Consider the following 19042-nt stretch of genomic DNA (forward strand, 5'->3'; position numbering starts at 1 on the left):
ACCCAGCCTGGTTAAGAATGGACTATTTCTGGAGGGTAGGAGAAAAAATATTTGGAAATAAAATATCTAAAGAAAGGCGTTCTAGGAAGAAGAAGAAAATCACCATGAGAACATCTTTGCCTGGCATCCAAAATCAATTCAGAAAAATTTTCACTAAAGCTCTCCTCCCTTACAACTTTACTTATCTCATATAAAACTAACTCTTGAAAACTTTTTGCTTTATCTTATTTGGTTGGTAATAATTAACATTTATAAAGATATACAAAGATTATGAGGGCCTTTAAATTAACTATTGAAGACAGTTCGGTTTCTAGAATGTTTGGATGTAAGTTCCATTTTATTTCCACTGAAGCATGATGCCACATACTTGCTGAGCATTTCTAAACTTTCAAAACATGTTGTTAGAAGGTGGGTGTTTAGTGGAAGAGGAAGATGGGACCAAAGAGTGGGTACCCACTGTTAAGGACTATGTATCTTTTGAATCTGTCCCCAATGTGCCAGCCCCACAATATTTTATATGAACACTCTAAAAGTACACTCACCAAACCTTATAACTAACCTTACTAGACTTTAAGCTAAGTATCAGAAAAGACTCTGGGGCATTATTTTGTATGCTTTCTGTAAAACCACACAATTTAAATAACTTTCAATTTTTACTATGTATTGATTTATTTATATAATTTATTTTTGTGGAGCTCAGTGTAGAACACAGTGCTTCGGACATGCTAGGCAAACAGTACCACTGAGTTACATCCTCAGGCTCTAACAACTTTTAAAAGTAGACTACTTGACTTTTCTGTCTCCACTGAGTTGCAAACCTCATCCCAAGCCTTGGTTCAATGCCCCTACTTTGGTTCAATGCCCCTACTTTGCTTTCATATCACAACCCAATCAATCAGGTTTTTTATGACCTTTGAAAGCCTGCACACAAACATTATCCACGAGTTACTACACCCATGTCATGCCTGTGATATCTAGTTTATCCCTCTTGAGTCTGTCCTCCATATGTCTGAAATTTATATTTATCAAAGACATATTCAACCACTTATCCTTACTCCTCCTTAATAAGGACAGTTTCCTACCATCCATAGGATAAATTTCTGAATATTTTACAGAAGTTTTACAAAGTCCTCACTTCACACCCCAATCCACTGACCTTGTCTCCCATATCACTGCTGACAGTCTGTGCTCCCCAGAGAGATATATGTATGTTCACCACATCCACAGCCTTTTACCCTGGCTTATGGAAATGCCCTTTCACTCAGTATGTCTTTTTAAATCATCCTTACCCATAATAAACAACTCTAATGCCACTTTTCAAAGCTTCCTCTGATGCTGTCAGAATTAATCAGTCCTCTTTGTTTCCTTAACATTTCCTTCACTCAAGGAATAGAGCATGTGCAACAAATGCTGTTTGTTTACAAGGCCACTTCTCACCTCAGGCTGTGGATTCCCTGAGGGTGGAGGCACCCAGCATAGTGAGCACCAGAAATATTTTTGAACACAAAATGACTGAACATCCCCCGTAACACATTCTTCAATCTTAATCCAAAATTCATGTGACACACTGCAGAGGTCCACTGGAAGAACAATGCCACAGAACAGATGCCATTCACTACAGTTAAGATATGCATAATGGTTTTCTCTGGGATTGGTAACATGGAAGCTCTGCCCCTTTTTTATTGATTTCTAAATAATGAAACACTTTCTTAAAAATTAATACTAAATGGTAATGTCTATTTAAATCTTATGCTTATTTATCTGCATACATGTAACAATCAAATGGTCTTATTTTCCGTAAGCTGGTTGTTTCTGATTGTACAAATGTTTTATTGTTGAATTTTATGTAGAGTAGAGTTATACCCGGAATTTGCTAGTAAAATGATAAAAGTAGTTCATTATCACCAGCATTTAAGGGTTAAGCTGCACAATGGGCACTAGAGTAATCAGCAATGTTCTAATAACATAATTGCTCTGGAATCAAATTGAACTTGGCAGATTCTCATCATGAATCTTAGAAGTCCACCATTCAGTCACTGGAAATCCATCTGGATCTTTTCTGAGCATGTGAATAGAAAAAAATTAAGTAAATACTGATAAAGACAGTTTGTGCTTTTACTAGAATTTTTATTTCTCTAATATCTCTATTATTATTTTAAAAGCTTGGCTAGGTTATTTCTATTGCTTACTATAAGAAATTTACTGGAGGGGCTGGGGTTGTGGCTCAGAGGTAGAGTGCTGCCTAGTATGAGTGAGGCACTGGTTCAATACTTAGCACCACATAAATATAAAATAAAGATACTGTGTCCACCTGTAACTAAAAAATAAACATTAAAAAAAGAAATTTACTGGAGCTATATGCTAACACTGTGCAAACCTACAAATTTAGAAACATTAAACAGAAATCTTTTCATTTGAATGTGAATGGTTACTGAAAGTTCTTTATTTTTTAAAGCTACATACTTTTACTGGGATATTTAAAAATAATTACATTGCTAGCCCAAGAAAAGTTTTTTTTTTAAAAAAAATACAGTTATTCCTAATATTGTATGCCAGAGTGTTTTAAAATAACAAAGTATTAGATTCAAATTTGAAATCTATCCTAGACTTAACTAATCAAGTCACCTGAAAAAGTGACACCTCTAGCAACTTGAAAGGAGTTGTCCCACACCTCCACTCCTATTCCTCTACCACCTCAAGATCAAAGATGACCTTGTATGTGAAAGAATTCTATAAAGTATTCCCCTCCCCCAAGAAGGTAGTATTGATATAATTAGCTAATTTTAATAACAAGGAGCAGAGGTTTTAATAGCAGGCAAGAGAACCTCTGTGGAGTCAGACTGTCTTGAGTGAAGAGTCTTCCACTTAATAGCTGTGTAGCCATAGGGATGTTGTTTAGTTTTAGCCTCTCTGTAGTCTGGGATAACAACATCCCAAACCTGGGCTGCTTTGAGGACTAACAAAAATAATCCACATAAAGTACAAGCCTAGTCTCCTCAGCTATAGCAACTCTGATCCTATCCTTGTATATTGCAGTCTAGCTAATTCTATTTACTACAGAAATCTAGATGGTAAGCTAGTATGGCTTTTCTATTTTAAATCTCATGTAAACTATTCTAGGCATTTGTGTAGCACTTCCCCTTAATGTAAATATTCAGATAGTTCATTAATAATAGGGTTTCAATAGGCTGTCATTAACCAAAATACAACTCCTTCCAACAATCACTATTTAATAAGGCTTTGATTCAATACTGCACTGAGGCAGGGTTATAAATACCATCTGCACAATGGGCTTTCTAACTTGAATTCAAATGTACATAAAACTAATTCTGCTTTCATTCATACAGGTGCAGTGCTCAGACTTCCCTGATTATAACCAGAACAGATATGTTAAAAGGTCTAGTGGAGGGCTGGGGATGTGGCTCAAGTGGTAGCGCGCTCGCCTGGCATGCGTGCAGCCCAGGTTCGATCCTCAGCACCACATACCAACAAAGATACTGTGTCCGCCGAGAACTAAAAAATAAATATTAAAAAAAAAAAGTCTCTCTCTCTCTCTCCTCTCTCACAAAAAAAAAAAAAAAAAAAAAAAAAAAGGTCTAGTGGACAACCAAGATCAAGAATCCTAAAACCCATTCGCTGTGGCTTGTTTGCTCATCAGCTTTGGTGTTCAAAAACACCATCTCCTAGGTACAAAAGGGTAAATCAGTTTTCAAACAGATAAAGGGGATAAGGAAGAGGCAGAAGACATCATGACTATAAGGGACAATTTATGGGGCATTTGTTATCTTGGGGAGGACAGAGAAGATTAAAGATATCTAGAACCTTTACTGACGCCACAACAAAGTGCTCTATCACAATTTCCTCTGCAGCCCCTTAGAAAAAAGACCTGTGTCTGGACCAGAAATAAATATTGGTGACTTTGTTGAAAGGCCAAAGTATTCTTGCAGATAAACAAAGATTCAAGGTACTCTTCCTACTAAGCAGAGTCAACTTTCAAGGAAGATTAAGGCCTTTGATAATCAATCAACTAAAGAGTCCTAAAAGAATTACACATTTTGGAAATACTTTCAAAAGATTTTGAAGTACAAGTAATAGCCTTAATAAAATTTTTGTACACCAAACTCAGTACCATATTCTGGTGGCATTTCTGAGATTTTACTGTATAGTATTAACACAAAATGTTTATATTCTCATTCACAGAGCTCCTTATAACTGATAAAACATTATAACATGGGGCTGGAGATGTGGCTCAAGTGGTAGCGCGCTCGCCTAGCATGCATGAGGCACTGGGTTCGATTCTGAGCACCACATAAAAATAAAATATATTGTGTCCACCTAAAACTAAAAAATCCACCTAAAACTAAAAAATAAGTATTAAAACAACATTATAACATGCATTATCTCATTTAAGGAAACAATGAGAATAGATGGTGAAAATAATTCTCATTTTGAAAAATATAAAAACTTTAAGATGAAAATTATTTGGTCAAAACACAAAAGTCTCACATGTCAACTCACAACACATGCAAATTTATGTAAGTTTATCTAAAATTTATAGCATGCTGCTATTGAAAGGTGACTATGGCAGGACTTTTGAGTTCAGTCACTCTGTCAGTTTACTATTATTATAGTAAGACCTTCCTTATAACCTGCTTGATTAAGGAAATCATTAAAAGCATAATCTGTATATAACCCTCACAGAATTTGCTTTTTTCATATTAGCATAAATCAAAACTCATTTTAAAAAACGATTGGGACTTTCTGAAGATCTGCCCTTGTTAAAAAAGATATTTAATATAATCTCCATATGAAATAATAACTTTGTTCTTTACTGTTTCATCCTCTGTAACCTTTCATAAATAATGTATTCTTTAAAATGTTCTATTATTGTATTAAATTATTGTATTTCTGCATATCTTCAAGCAATACAAACTTGGGTCAAGATAAGTTTCTTTTGCAGATAACCAAAATATTATCTAACCAGAAGAACTCACAGAGGACTGATTGAGAGGCAATACCTATAATTCTCATGCTCTGAGTAATGAAGTCAGACAGTGCTGGTATTGTATGATCTTGGACAAGTTACTGAATCTTTCTAAAGCTTCCATTTCCCAGTGGATAAAATGACAATAGTAGCAGTTCAAGGTTGTTGAAAGGATTAAGGAGATCATGTTGTGAAGCACAGTACTTTGCATATTATAAGCCCCCGTGAAGAGTTCTATTCCTCACTGGAAAATGTGGGAACCACTGTTTAATTTTAGTTCACTTATGTGCTAATTACACAAGGATTTACTGAGTATCTACTAAATACAGAAACATAAATATAAATGAAATCTATACCTTGCCCTCCATCATCTTACAAACATCTTACTTCCCTTCAATATTCAGTCATTCATGTTTTCTTTTAGTGGCCTCAGCAGTATGCATTACTTTGTCCAGGATAAAATGCCCTAATAATTTATAAGGTATCAATAAAATTGATTTTAAATTAGAACGTTATCTTAATGTCCTCTTGGGGATTCTTGACTGCTATTTCCTCTTCCTGGAATAAAGCTGTTGGCTTTGCCCCCAAAATTTCATTAAATACAGTTACTTAGGCTGGCAAGTTCAGCTGCTGGAACAGGATGCTTTGACACCAAAGATAGAAGCTTGATTCTTGTGTACACAGTTTAGTTTCCCTCTCTATAGTCTGCATGCAGTCCAAGCTGTGGGCCACATGAGGAAAGAACTGAAGAAATGAGAGGAAACAAGTACTCCTCACTGTTATGGAGGTGAGAATCCAAGACACAAACTGAATGAACCAAGTAATTTCACTTCTGATGGTATAGTATTAACAGTCCACCAGAAATGGTAATAAAAATTAGCAAAGTGCAAAAACTTTATATTGCATACATCTTTTAAATTATCTAATTGACCAAAGTTATTTCCTGTCCTTCAATCCAAAAGAACTCTCAAAGTTTGCAAAAAGCCAAACACTCCATGTACTTTTGTCCCCTCCCAAGAATTCCCTGACTTCATTAATATGGAATCTGTAAGTCTTATGTCTTGCCTCTGTATAAATTATACAGTATTGACCACCTTTTGGGATTTTCCCTCCCAGCCTGGCACTTATAAAATATACTTTAGAATCCTTATTTACCTGTTGCCTTATAACCTAGGTTAGTTACCAAGTCTCACTGGCAAACGGTGGGGTACATAAATTTAATTGCCCTAAAAACAAAAGTGGAGGAAGGCTGGCAAAAATTTCTCTCCTGAATTTTTTTGGAAGACCTATTCCTACACTGTGCTTTTTGTCAAAATATCAACATAATTCTAACAACTGCTTTGAAAAAAAGCTGATGTAGTGTAGTGGTTCAAAGAAAATAAGTGATTAAGCTTTAAGACTTGGCAAGCTACATCTTAATGGACCAGAATCCTCATTTTAGTAACTATTAAAATTTATTGGAAAATGAAGTCTTTTCATTTTGCCACTTTTTCCAGTAAACTGTTTTAATCAATTTGAAAGGCTCAACATTTTTTTCTTCCAAAGAGTGTTAACTCCACAGAACCTCATATATATTCTTATGTATTATGTATGCAAATATACTCTATAATAGCTGAGGGTGATTCAGCAAGAGAAAAGGAAATAACAATGTATCCCTTTAAAGCAAAGCTGCCTAGCAATTTTAAGGTGGCTAATCAGAAGTTCCAGGTCTGCATCCATCCCATCACAAAATGGCTTAATAGTTTTCAATGATCAGTTATAGCTTTTATTTGGTCTTAAGGTCCTTCAATATTAAAATGAGTTGCTCTTTACAACAGAATTGACAAATATAATGTGAGCTGCCCATGTATTTTACATTTTTCTAACAGATATTTAAAAATATAAAACGAACAGGCAAAATTAATTTTAATCATATATTTAACCAAATATATCAAGATTATTGATATTTTATGTCCCTTTATAAAAACCTGGTATCTACTTCATACTTATAGCACATCTCAATTTGGACCAGCTACATTTCTGTGACTGGAAAAGCCACTTGTGGCTTCTAAGTCCAAAAGTTCTTAAAGTTATAATGGAACTCAACACCCATTAAACAAGTATTTAGCCCTTTATAGGAGTACAAGCATGACCTGATCCATGTTTGTCTACTTCCAATCTCATCCCAATTTTTTTTTTTTTTTTAATCCCTCAGAGTCTTTGTTCAGGCTTCTGTGAAAAACTTTCTTCTCTGGCCTAACATCTTTTCAGTCACAGCTTATATGTGACATTCTCAGAAAGGCTTCATCTGTGATGTTAACCAAGGACCCCACCTCTAAATCCTATCAATAGGTTTTTGTATATGTGTGTCCTTCCTAGCATTTTTATCACTGCCAGTATTTTATTTGCTCTTCGTTGACTGGAAGCTCTGTGAAGGCAGGGACCACTGCCTGCTTTGATCACCATGGCAGTCCAACATTTTAATGACTTAATTAACAGCTGTTGAACAACAACAAAAAAGAGCACAAAGTATGAGCTGTTTATGCATACCTTTAACTCATTCTCATATTATTTTTGTTATATTGCAATTTGAGATTATGCACTCCCCCAAAGGCATGTACTATTTTATCTTCTTTCTTTGTATTCTCAATACTCACTATACTGACTCTTGTAGTAACACAGCTATGTGTGGTATATGAAGGATATATATACAAACCAAAGGAGAAAGCCTTCAAGGTGGTGATTTGGGAAGTGACAGGATGACAAACAATTTTCAAGACCATGCTAAAAAGACAGTAAGAGGAAACAGTGTTTAAAAAAAAAAAAAAAAAAGACTAAAACAGGTGTGTCAGAATAGTGCCAGGTAGAGCAACTGAGTCCAACTCGGTGCCTTTCCCTGTTGCCTCTCCACCAATTGAGAGTACAGATCCCACTCCAAGGTCTGCTTCAGGCTTGTCCTCTGCCTGCACATACACTAAACACTGTTGTTGAATAAATTTATCAAAGCCACTAATTTTTATTCTTTCTTCTAAAAGTAATAACTTTAGTGAAAGAGAGACTACTTTCAACTTGTTGTCCCTCTCTCTTCCTTATTTCTCATCATGTACTCGCCAGCTGTCTGTGACCAGGGAGAATCAAATCTTCCTGAAAACTGACCAGTGAAAAGACAAGATTTACAGAAGACAAGATTTAAAGGAACCATCCCTGACAGACCCACTACAGGAAGAATGCTGCCATCAGCATTTTTTCTGTGTCACACATTTATAGAAAAGAGGTCCCTGGAGATTTCCTGGCAATGTTTATTCCTCAAGAAGTATGTGGTAAAAAGAAAAATTCTCAGCACTCCCAGTCCCCCCCCCCCGCCCCGCACCCCGCCCCGGGTAGTTAAGTTACCACATAAAGATGGTGAAAGAAAAAAGCAAATATAAGACAAAAAAATATAACACCTGTTTAAAAAAAGGTGTTTTATACTGGTTGATTTTTAAGTCACAGGCTACCTAGAGTTTTATGTAAAAATTTAGTATGTAAAGCAACATAAAGCATTAATATCAGTTGTGACTGACAGTGACTTCAATATACTGAGGAATAAAAAGCAAATGAGATATAGACCCTTAGAGGTCTATATCAAAATCATTCTAAAGAAATTATTTCAAGCAATAGCATGACAACTAGATCTAAAAATGTAAGGGTCTGACAATATATACAAAACACTGCAAGAACAATCTGATTCACTAAGCAAGTGTCAAGATTACCCTGGTTTAACCAGGAAAGAACACTCCACTAACCAGTGTTGAAAGAATGATAGGGAATTCAAGTTGTGGTCTATTCTCTCATCCTCTCCCCAAACAATTATAGGTCAGAGAGCTAAATTATAAAGGTTGATGAAAAATATCTTAGACTCCATTCTACTTGCCATCCCAGACAAGTGTAAGTACTCCTGCTTCTTGACCTTTTCCTTCCTACTTCACTGCCATTTGTTTCTCTCCTTTCCCTTTTACATATCCCTCACTCTGCTCCAGCCCTGTCAGCAATATCTCTGTCAATACTTAGTCTTGCTGGTGGCACTATGGGCTAAAGAGGTTGTTGACCCTTATTCTAACATGTCCTTTTAGGTTAATTACTTTTGTATACTCAGTGTACCCAGTGACATTTAATCACTACAGCACTACTCAGTAAACAGAACTGAATGGAGCCAACTGCAATTTGGCATTGAGCTAAATGGTGCGGTAATAGCGGCCTGCTCAAAATGAACTGGAAGAAAAATACTCTCACTCACCACACAGAAAAATGAAGTGGACACCATTTAATCAAACAATTTTATTAGAAGAGAAAGAACACTAGCTCAGTGTCTGTTTATGCTTTTGCTGTTAAATACTAAATACAGCTTAATGGAAACCCTTCATTTTACAATGCAAGGACAATGCAATTAATGTTTGCACAATGAATGAAGATGAAAACAATTCAAAATACACATATGATTTTTGTACTCTGGTCTTTCTCTCTCTTCACATGTGCCCATAGGAATTCTCCTGTCATATTCTAAGGTATCCCTCTTGCTAACACAGTCAACAGTCTATCTTTGTGAGTTCTGTGGTTTCTAAGTACCCAGGAAGCAGTAATCAAAATGCAGAAGATCTCACAATCTAGTGCTTTCAAAGAAAGGATACAGGAGAATGGTATTAATCAAATGTTATGTCACAGATGTTTAAGTCACTGACAAAATTTGCCAAAACAGATACCCACTGACATCTCTCTGCTGTAAACAAATAATGGATCAGAGAGGTCATGAGCAGCCTTTATCAGGGCACCCAGACCACTAGGTGGGAATGATTCAGAATAAATTCTTTCAATACTAGCTGGTAGATAGAAAATGAGGTTTATTTCTCCATCTGAATAATCAAGACTTTGCAAGCACAGTCTGGGACTGTAATGTCAGTTAAAACCTACACCTTGAACTGAATGGCTACTCTGTAGTCTAGTCTACTCTGGCAATATGCTAGACATTGAGGACACAAAAGTGAATAAGGCTCCTGCTTTACATCCTTAGAGTTTAGAGAAAAGGGGATGGGATGAAATAGGCCTGTGCTCCAGAGAATGCTCTGGTTTTAATTTTTAACTCTAACATTTATCAACTGTGAGACTCTGGGCAAGTCAACCCACCTCCAGGTCTTAATCTTCATACCTGTAGAGACAAGGGCATTTGTCCTACAGGATCCTCATTTTTATGGTCTGAATGTTTGTGTCCCACCAACATTCTTATGTTAAAACCCAAATCCCAAAAGGGAAGTTTTGGGAGACATAGGTTGAGGAAGGAGCCTATGAATGGAATTGACATGCTTATAAGAGAGACCCACAGAAGTTCCTCTGCCCTTTCCACCAATGAGAACACAACAAGAAGGCACCATCTATGAGCCAGAAAACAGGTCCTCATCAGACACTTAACCAGTGGCATCTTTATCATGAACTACCATCTTGCAGAACTGTGAGAAGAAATTTCTATTGTTTAAACTACCCAGTTTATGGTTGTTTTAAGAGCAAAACAGTGTCAAGACAACTGAGGTAACTAGATGAAGTAGCTGACACGCCACCCTTCCTTTTGTTCTTATTCCAAAATAAAAAGACAATTGCCAAAACTTTGCCAGAAAACCAATCTGGGAAGTTGAAGGCTTTCTCCTCTGCTCCTTACTTACTCACTTTGGATAGAAGGTAACAGGTATTTTCTCAAGCCTTAATGTTGGGCAAGAGGCATTCCATTTCTACAGATGCAAACATTTCAGAGCATACTTCCAGTCCACATCTCTACCTCCCCTCTTGGCTTAGTGTCCTCTTCAGAAGTTATGCTTTAACTGCAGTCTCTAAAGCCTAAAAGAACCTTGAGTTATGACAGCATTAGTGAGGTCTAGACCTGCATCCCCTACACTTCACTGAAATTTGACAAATGACTCTGGAGTGATACATCAGGTCTAATGGTAGAAGCTGGGGCAGGTGTATGTAGCCCGTAATTTTTTAATTAAAAAAGCATGAGGTTTACCCAATGATTCCCAACTTTGTGCCAAATACTCTGCTGGGCCCAAGACACTAAGAATACAAGAAAAAGGGCAGATCTTAAAGACCACCCTTATAGAGTACTAGTTCTAGTTACAAGACATAAAATAAATAAGTTATAAGTTATGACGTTAGTACAAATTAATATAGCAATTGCAAATGGTGATATATTACAAAGGCAATAAATGAAAGGTTGAAATTTAGACTAGCCATAGGGTGGTCCAGAAGGGCTTCTTCAAAAAAGAAAACACTCTGATTAATGCCTTAAGCAAGAGCAGACAAGAGAGAATTATTCTAGACAGAATAGCACACACATAGATACCAAAGGAGGAGAAGCTTGCTGTGACACTGTACATGAGAGTTCTGGGTGCTGAATTTGGAAGGAACAGTGTGGGGGAGCATCAGAAGACAACACAGAGGAGAGGGGGATCCAGAGAAGTTAGGCCCAGCAGGCCATGGTGAGGTCTGTTTTATTCTAAGTGCCACTTAAGGACAGTGATGATTCTTGTGTTCTAAATAACACCCAGAAATCTTTGAAAGTTTGATGTTAAAGAAGGTTAAAATCAGGATAAGAATTTCAAAAGCCCCGAAAGGAAAAGATTGCCTTGCTTATCTCCATCCTTACCTCCATCCTTAGCAAATTAAAAATAACAACAATAGATGTGCAGTGTATAAATCTTGCATGTACACTAAAATTAAAATAGCAAATTTTGAAATTGGGTCATTTAAGACAAGCTTTTATCATTACTGGTGTCTGCAGGGGAGTGGTCAGCAGCTAATGCGGTGGTCCAGAGCAGGAAGATGGTAGCTCATGAGTGGATAAGCAATAGAGAAAAGAGCAAAGAGAATGGATATGAGAAAGATTTTTGCAGTATTAACTGAGTAGTGACTCCCTTCATACAGATATGTGTTGTGTTAAAAAAAAAAATGGAATCAAGCTTTTCAACAATAATGTCATCTTCATGCACCTGCAATCCCATATAGGTTAATCAAAAAAGGGGAGGGGTGTTAGGTATCCTAGGAGAATAATGCTAACCACAAAGGGCTCATTGGACTGTATAATGCACATGAACAGCAACCTCCAAGTCATCACAGAAGGAGGAAAAAACAACTGGACCTTTTATCACTATACTGATCTCATCAAGCAGAATTAAAATTAGCAGAGCAACATCCCAAATATTTTGGATGCTAAAGAATGAATTCTGATCCTTACTCAAAAAACTTACGAAAATAATATATTTACACGATCAACAACCAAATAAATTAATTATAGAGCATAGTGAGCCATTAGCAAGAAACAGTGCTCTCAGATTTATAAAGGGGTGAGATTTATCCAAGAATTCCCACTGGTGAACCTCTTGGGAAGGAAGAGTAAGTAGCTCCAGGACCCAAGCCTGCAGAGAATGAGGCTATTTCAGACACACAAGGGAAACTGAGATAAGTTTAGGGGTAAACAGAATTACAGCAAGACACAGAACAGCAAAGATACCCCAAAAGGTACTGTATTGTCTGGGGTGGGGTCATGGTGGGGGTGAGATGAATCAGAAGGAACAAACAATGCAAGCTCTGGGTAGTGGTTCTCCGATACAGGATTTACTTATAGAGGGAGGGGTGTGGGGGAGGGAGGGAGGGAGGAAGGAAGGAAAGGATAGGAAAAGAAAGGAAAGGATGGGATAAAGGAAGGAAATTGAACTGATCCAATTAAATCACTCTCTCTCCATAAAGAGGAGGAGTCGGAGCAAGGGCTGGGTATGAGCTATTCTAAAAGCTCTCAGATGATTCTAAGTTGACAACCTCTGACCTAAGGCATAATCTGATAATCAACAAGCCACTGTGATTGCTGCCAATTAGAATTCCTAATCAACAGACTTGCTTAGCTATTAGCACCAAGTCACCTTAAAGAACGTTCCAAGAGCAAAATTAACTCAGTGATAGATCACAGACTTTATCTCCCTGTAAACTGATTGTGTCATGAACAACTGGTAAGAAATAACATATTTCAAAATCACATTGGAGCTGGGAAAAAGAAAACACAATCACAACCTTGTCATAAAATGAGGCTAGACACTATGCATTTCTAAAAGCCTGTTTCCATGAGTGACTCTATAATGCTGACAAACTGATATATTTTGAGTGCCATAATTAAAACAATAATCTCAATAAAGTGAGCATTATGAGATAATTGGTCATCCTCAGGATTTAAGCAAACTGTGGTAAAAGCCAAGGACACTCATTGCCAAGGTCAATTACAGTAATTGCTTATCTGAATTATATTATTGCTATTGTAAAATCAGCTTGATTAAAAAAAAAAAAACTAACAGAACACTAGAACACATACCACAGGGAAATGACCTGAGGAGTTCTTGTTACTCAACTACTGGTCATTAAGAAATTCTTATAATCAACTTTTCAGCACAGTCATTTAATATTCTAAGACTTTATATACAAAGACTTTTCACACACGTTTTCTTGGCTCATTATGGAAATTTAATTATCAGACATTAGAGAAGTGGCTTTAGAACAGTAATATATGGTAATATATAGAAAAATGAAGTGAATATAAATTAATAAAATCACAGAACACAAAAGAAAAACAAAAACCCATGCTATGGTTTAGTTATGGTTTAAGTGTGTCCCTCAAAAGATCATGTGCTGACTTGGTACCCTATGTGTTGAAAAGTGGTGAAATCTTTTAAGAGGTGGCACCTAGTTCAATGTAAATAAGTCACGGAGGGGGCCACCCTTGCGAGAAATTAGTGTAGTTCTTGCAGAAGTCAGTTGTTATAAAAAGAACAATCCTGGCCCCTGAATCCCTCTTGACTTCCTGTCTCACCATATGGTCCCTTTTTCCTGTTCTCCCCTCAATGTGATGAGATCCATCATTGGTACCTCATCAGAAGGCAACAAATGGGCCCTCCCCATCTTAGATTTTCAGCCTCCAAAACTGTGAGCCAAATAAAACTCCTTTATAAAATACCCAGCCTGAGGTATTTTGTTACAAACAACAGAAAATGGACTATTATAATCCATTACTCTACCAAATGTAGAGTAATTATTTCCAATTAGTACACTGAAGTCCTCAGTGCCTTCTGCAGGAACGAAGTCTCTGTTTCTGCAGAAACTGAGTCCCTGGGCTGGTTTTTAGCTTACAAGAAAATATTTTGCCTTCCACATGCCACTGTCAGCTTTTCTAGATTAACACACAGGCTCAAGTAACCAATGGCCTACAAGAAGAGTCTGGAAAGGCTTTGAAGATCAGAAGAGGGAAAACTGAATTTCTGACCTTCTTTCTGCTAATTGGAATGTGTTTGGCAATCGAAGAGTATAAAACTCCTTTTTAAGTTGTGACTAAACATGGAGACTTTGATGTTTTATACGGCATTCTTTCCCACTAATTAACTTCATTAGTCCAGTTAATTAGTGGGGAAGAATACCATATAAAACATCAAAGTCTCAATGTTTAGTGTCACCATAAGTTCAATGAAACAGTAATAAAGAAATTATTTCTTAAAATCATTTATGCAAACTCAGCACTTCTATTTTCAAGCTCAAACTATACGATAGGAACATTTTTCAAAATAATCCAAAGATATATCCATACTACAATCTGATTGCACTAACAGCAACAACATAACATTTAATGTAGTAAGTGGCCAAGAACACCACATAAAGCAAAAGAATTGACATTTAATCATAGTTACGAGAATGGTAATAAATTTACCTTTACTGTGGGATGAAGGAATGGGGTTTAATTTTGTTTCAGGTTTTAGCCTGAAAAACCAAAACAAAACAAAAACTAAACAAAAGTCCAAACCATAAAACAGTAAACAAGCAGGTCTTTTCAAGCACCATCATTCAATACTTAGCATATTCTGATCTTTCCTTTACACTGCCCAAAGGGATGATGGGGACAATGGAAAGTGAAGACCAGCAAGACTGGCCTTCTCAACATGAAATACCCAGCTACTACAGGAAAATTCTCATCTTTAGCTAAGAGGATCAGAGAAATAATTCAGTCCCATGCTACTCAAGAGTGTGGGCTACTGTTTAGCAACATCAGCATCTTCTGAGAGCTCATGAGGAATACAGACTTTCAGTTTATTAAACATTCAAACCTACTAAATCAGAATCTGCACTGTAACCAACACATGTGCTTTTCATGCTCAATGGAAGTTTTTAGAAGGACTCATTTACTTCAGCCTCATTTTATATAGCTGGAAACCTAAATCTTAAGGTATGAGGTAAGTCACACAGGGTTACAAAGGACTGATACTAGAAGACAATCCTATGATTTTAAGTGCTGCCATAAAAGGCACAGGTAAGGATGTACTGTGGAAAGAAACCAACCTGCACCTAGAACAGCAAAGCAACATCAAGAAAAGAGGACAAAGAAGGAGTTGGGGATGGGGGCAGGGAGGGGGCTTGCTTTATAAGGCTGATAGATCTGGATTCAGATCTATTTGACTTGGGCCAAAAAATTTCTCAAACATGTGTAAAGTGAAAACTTGCAAATTCTGTAATTATGAAAGATGGAAAGAATATTACAATACTTAAAAAAAAAATCCAGAGAAAGAAAAACTCTGAGGTCTCCACCTGGAGATTTATTTAAGGGAAAGGGAGGCAAGGGAGAAAATTTAACATTCATAGGACCTCCAAAGATGACTGTATAGGATGTGGATTGCACAACCCTGGGGAGGACCATAAACATTAACATCAGAGTCCATGTGAATTGTGTTTTTTGAAAAATTGTATGTAGCCACACTAATCCAAGTCCATGAGGGATTAAGGAGCTGCCTCTCTTATAGTTGAGTCTAAAGGTCAACTGGAATTAAGGAGAAAATCAAGACTGACGGCTAAATAAAAGCAAGCTGAGGAAACTGAACATCAATGTGTCTCTCTCCAGTGAAATATGAGCTCCATTAGGGCAGACACTTCCTTATCTTTAACCAACACTATATCCCCAAATCCCAAATACAGTTCCTAAATGACAAAATTTCACAAGTTTTAAACATATAATAGTTTTGTGGATTATTATATGTAGATGTTTACTGAATTTAGCCTCACACAGCAATTACTACACTGATGATGTACAAAACTGACAGATTAAAAAAAAAAAGTTGACAGATAAACTTCCCTTGTGGGAGCTATTATTAGTTCCCCAGAGCTGCCAGAAATATTACCAAATACTAGATAGCTTAAAACAAAAGAAATCCATAGTTCTAGAGGCTAGAACCCTATTCTAGTATGACTCTCATGTCAACTTGATCACAACTGTCAAGACCCTATTTCCAAATAAAGTTCCATTCACAGACAGCAGAAACCAGAACTGTATCCCATCTTTTTGACGGACACAATTCAATCCATAAGACCACCTAACATTATAGACGAGACAACTTGAAAAATGTCCTCTCAGTGTACCTCCCTGCCCCTACCCACACTTCCAGTAAGAGTCACAATGTCACTTAAGTATTTCTGTAACTCCTCAACCTAGACAACTTTCCTACCACATCCATGTTTAGCATCAGTCAAGGCAGAGGCACTGGCTTCCCCCCCCCCTTTGGTACCCAAGGATTGAACTCAGGGATATTCGGCCACTGATCGACATCCCAGTCCTATTTTGTATTTTATTTAGAGACAGGGTCTCACTGAGTTGCTTAGCACCTCACTTTCCCTGGGGCTGGCTTTGAACTCACAATCCTCCTGCCTTAGCCTCCTGAGCCACTGGGATTATAGGCATGCACCACTGCACCTGGCTAGAGGCACTGGCTATTTAAAGACAGGATCTCTAAAGTTTTTCCAGCCCTTCTCATTTCTTTCAGGAGTATTTCCTTATCTCCACCTAAGGAAGGACTAATGGAATTCAATTTGTAGCACTTCTCCAAAGTAATATTTACATTACAAAATTATGAACTTCACCCTCTAAAGTGTTCTGACTCGAAATCTTGAATGAATGAGGACTACAGCAGACAGGATGTAGCAGACCTACAAAAAAAAAAAGCATCTTACTCAGTCGATGGTCCTGTGAGACACAGGGTTAGTAGGTTAAGGATGAAGCAAGAATACAAACTTTTTCTTAAAGGAAAAAAACATTTAATTTTATGGCTAAATGATGTGATTATAAATAGTAATCAATTAATTACTTGGGAATTAATTTATGAAATCAATAACATCTCAATCACAAAGTTACTTGTGATTTGACAATATTTGGGGGTAAGTAATAAGCAAACTCAAGACATTTTAATTCAAGCCAAAGTAGCTAAAACCAGAAATCATGCTCTTTTACATACTAATATTCTGCCAAGTAGTTAAGCATGATAAGTGACATTCAGACATATGACCTTCTGTTCAATTCAAATCAGTTATCTTTAGATATTCTGTAATGACTATTCTTGTGATTTAAGTACCTCATAATAAAATCCACCTTTCATTTTGCTTTGATTTTTAGAAAAGGCTTGGATAATCCCCCTACAACAGTGTTCTGGCAAACATTTTAAATTATGTAATTCACCAGGTTCAACTTTGCTGCTACAATTACTTTCAAAGAAGATGGTTATAATACATTATCATTATAGCTATACAATCCAAGCTGAATTTTCCTTGGCTGAATTCCTAACATTTTAATGCTGAAATTGATCTGTTTTAAAAACATCATGTGAAGGGTTTTTAAATACCATACATGGCCAAGCTCTTTATTTTAAATGCGTTTAGAAATGAGCTTGCATAAACAGAAAAAAAAAATCTGTTCTCTAATCTAGCATTAAGCATATTTTTAAGAACAACAGGCATGTTTCCAAACAAACTACTGCAGTATACAAATTACCCAGCATGAATGAGGATAACAATGCTTCTCATATGGTTTTAAAACCCAGAGAAAGCTGACATTCATCAAAGTTGTCTTGGAAACAATATTCTTTGTGTTATTTCAAAAATGAGAGGTGGTGCATATTTGGGCGTGGGCTAGTCCTTGCAAAGCAGTCAAATAGTGAGGCTGCCAAAGTTCTAGTTCAGTAAGAAGGAATGGGAGGGTGAAGACACTGTAATTACATAAGGTGTTCAAACAGACATGAGACTACCAGACTCATGCTCCAATTTCTAATCTGGTTTCCCACTTGGGCAAATTTTCTCCTACCTCTAATACCACTATGGTGAGTCGGCTGCAAGAGTACCTACAATTTTTCACACCTTCTTGTCCACATCTAGTAGTGCCTCCTCGCACTGACATCAGCCTTGGCCATACTACATGCTTTGGTCATTGGTACAGTAGCCAAGGATACAGAGAAACTCTTTTGTTCTCTGCACTACTGCTAGAAGAATAAGCCTTGGCTAGCTTGCTAAAAACAAAAATAAATGAGGGAGAGCCAGGTTACTCCAACTGAAGACCTCCTAGACCATCTAGCTGACCGTAGACACATGAGCAAATTCAGTTCAGATTAGTACAGCCTATAGAGAACTTTCTCTGCAGACAATGCAAAGACTAATGAGATGCAACAAATGTTTTTCACTTTATACCACCACCAAGTTTTGGAAAGTATTACTACACAACCAATTGATAACATAATTGAAACTATGCATTATAGAAATATATGCCCTTTCCCCCTAGTAGGACATCTATATTAAGAATAGATGATGATAATGTAAATTAAACAATCTCATTCTTTTTGGTTCTCATCCGTTCGTTTTGCACAAATCAATATGTGCAAAAATGATCAACTATCAAAACAAACTCATTACTGCTTCATCGACACTACTTCCACATGCTTCATTATATTTGGCTTTCACAAATTTAATTTTTAGGCTAGTATTATTACCACTATGTTAGTGGTGAGCAAATAAAACTCATATGAAGTATTATGAAGTAGCATGGAGTTTCTGACCTCCCATGATTTTCACTAATCCCTTGACACAAAATATGGAGAACATGACAAGGTCATTGAGCCCACTCACATTTCACTGATTCACAGGTTAAAAGGCAAGATATAAAAAACTGCATGTTGATAAAATTGCAATAATTTAGAAAAAATAATGGCTTACAGT

General features: G+C 36.7%; 1 protein-coding gene across 13 annotated transcripts in view; it reads right to left on the reverse strand.

Moving 5' to 3' along the window:
* Tle4 (TLE family member 4, transcriptional corepressor) overlaps positions 1-19042 on the reverse strand; it is a 135984-nt gene that overhangs the window by 20549 nt on the left and 96393 nt on the right. The window contains exons 9-10 of one of the 13 annotated variants that reach the window (XR_013438061.1): positions 16925-16990; positions 14730-14779 (exon numbers count right to left, since the gene is read on the reverse strand). The exons of 11 other annotated variants lie outside the window; for them this stretch is intronic. Coding sequence is in view for 1 of the 2 variants with exons in the window: in XM_040285649.2 (XP_040141583.1) it covers positions 16928-16990 (63 nt within the window). In the remaining variant the exon portion in view is untranslated. The remainder of the gene's footprint in view (positions 1-14729; positions 14780-16924; positions 16991-19042) is intronic. One more of the 13 variants, XM_040285649.2, reaches the window with a different exon arrangement.

This window comes from Ictidomys tridecemlineatus, chromosome 4, assembly GCF_052094955.1.
Source record: "Ictidomys tridecemlineatus isolate mIctTri1 chromosome 4, mIctTri1.hap1, whole genome shotgun sequence".
Taxonomy (NCBI): Eukaryota; Metazoa; Chordata; class Mammalia; order Rodentia; family Sciuridae; genus Ictidomys; species Ictidomys tridecemlineatus.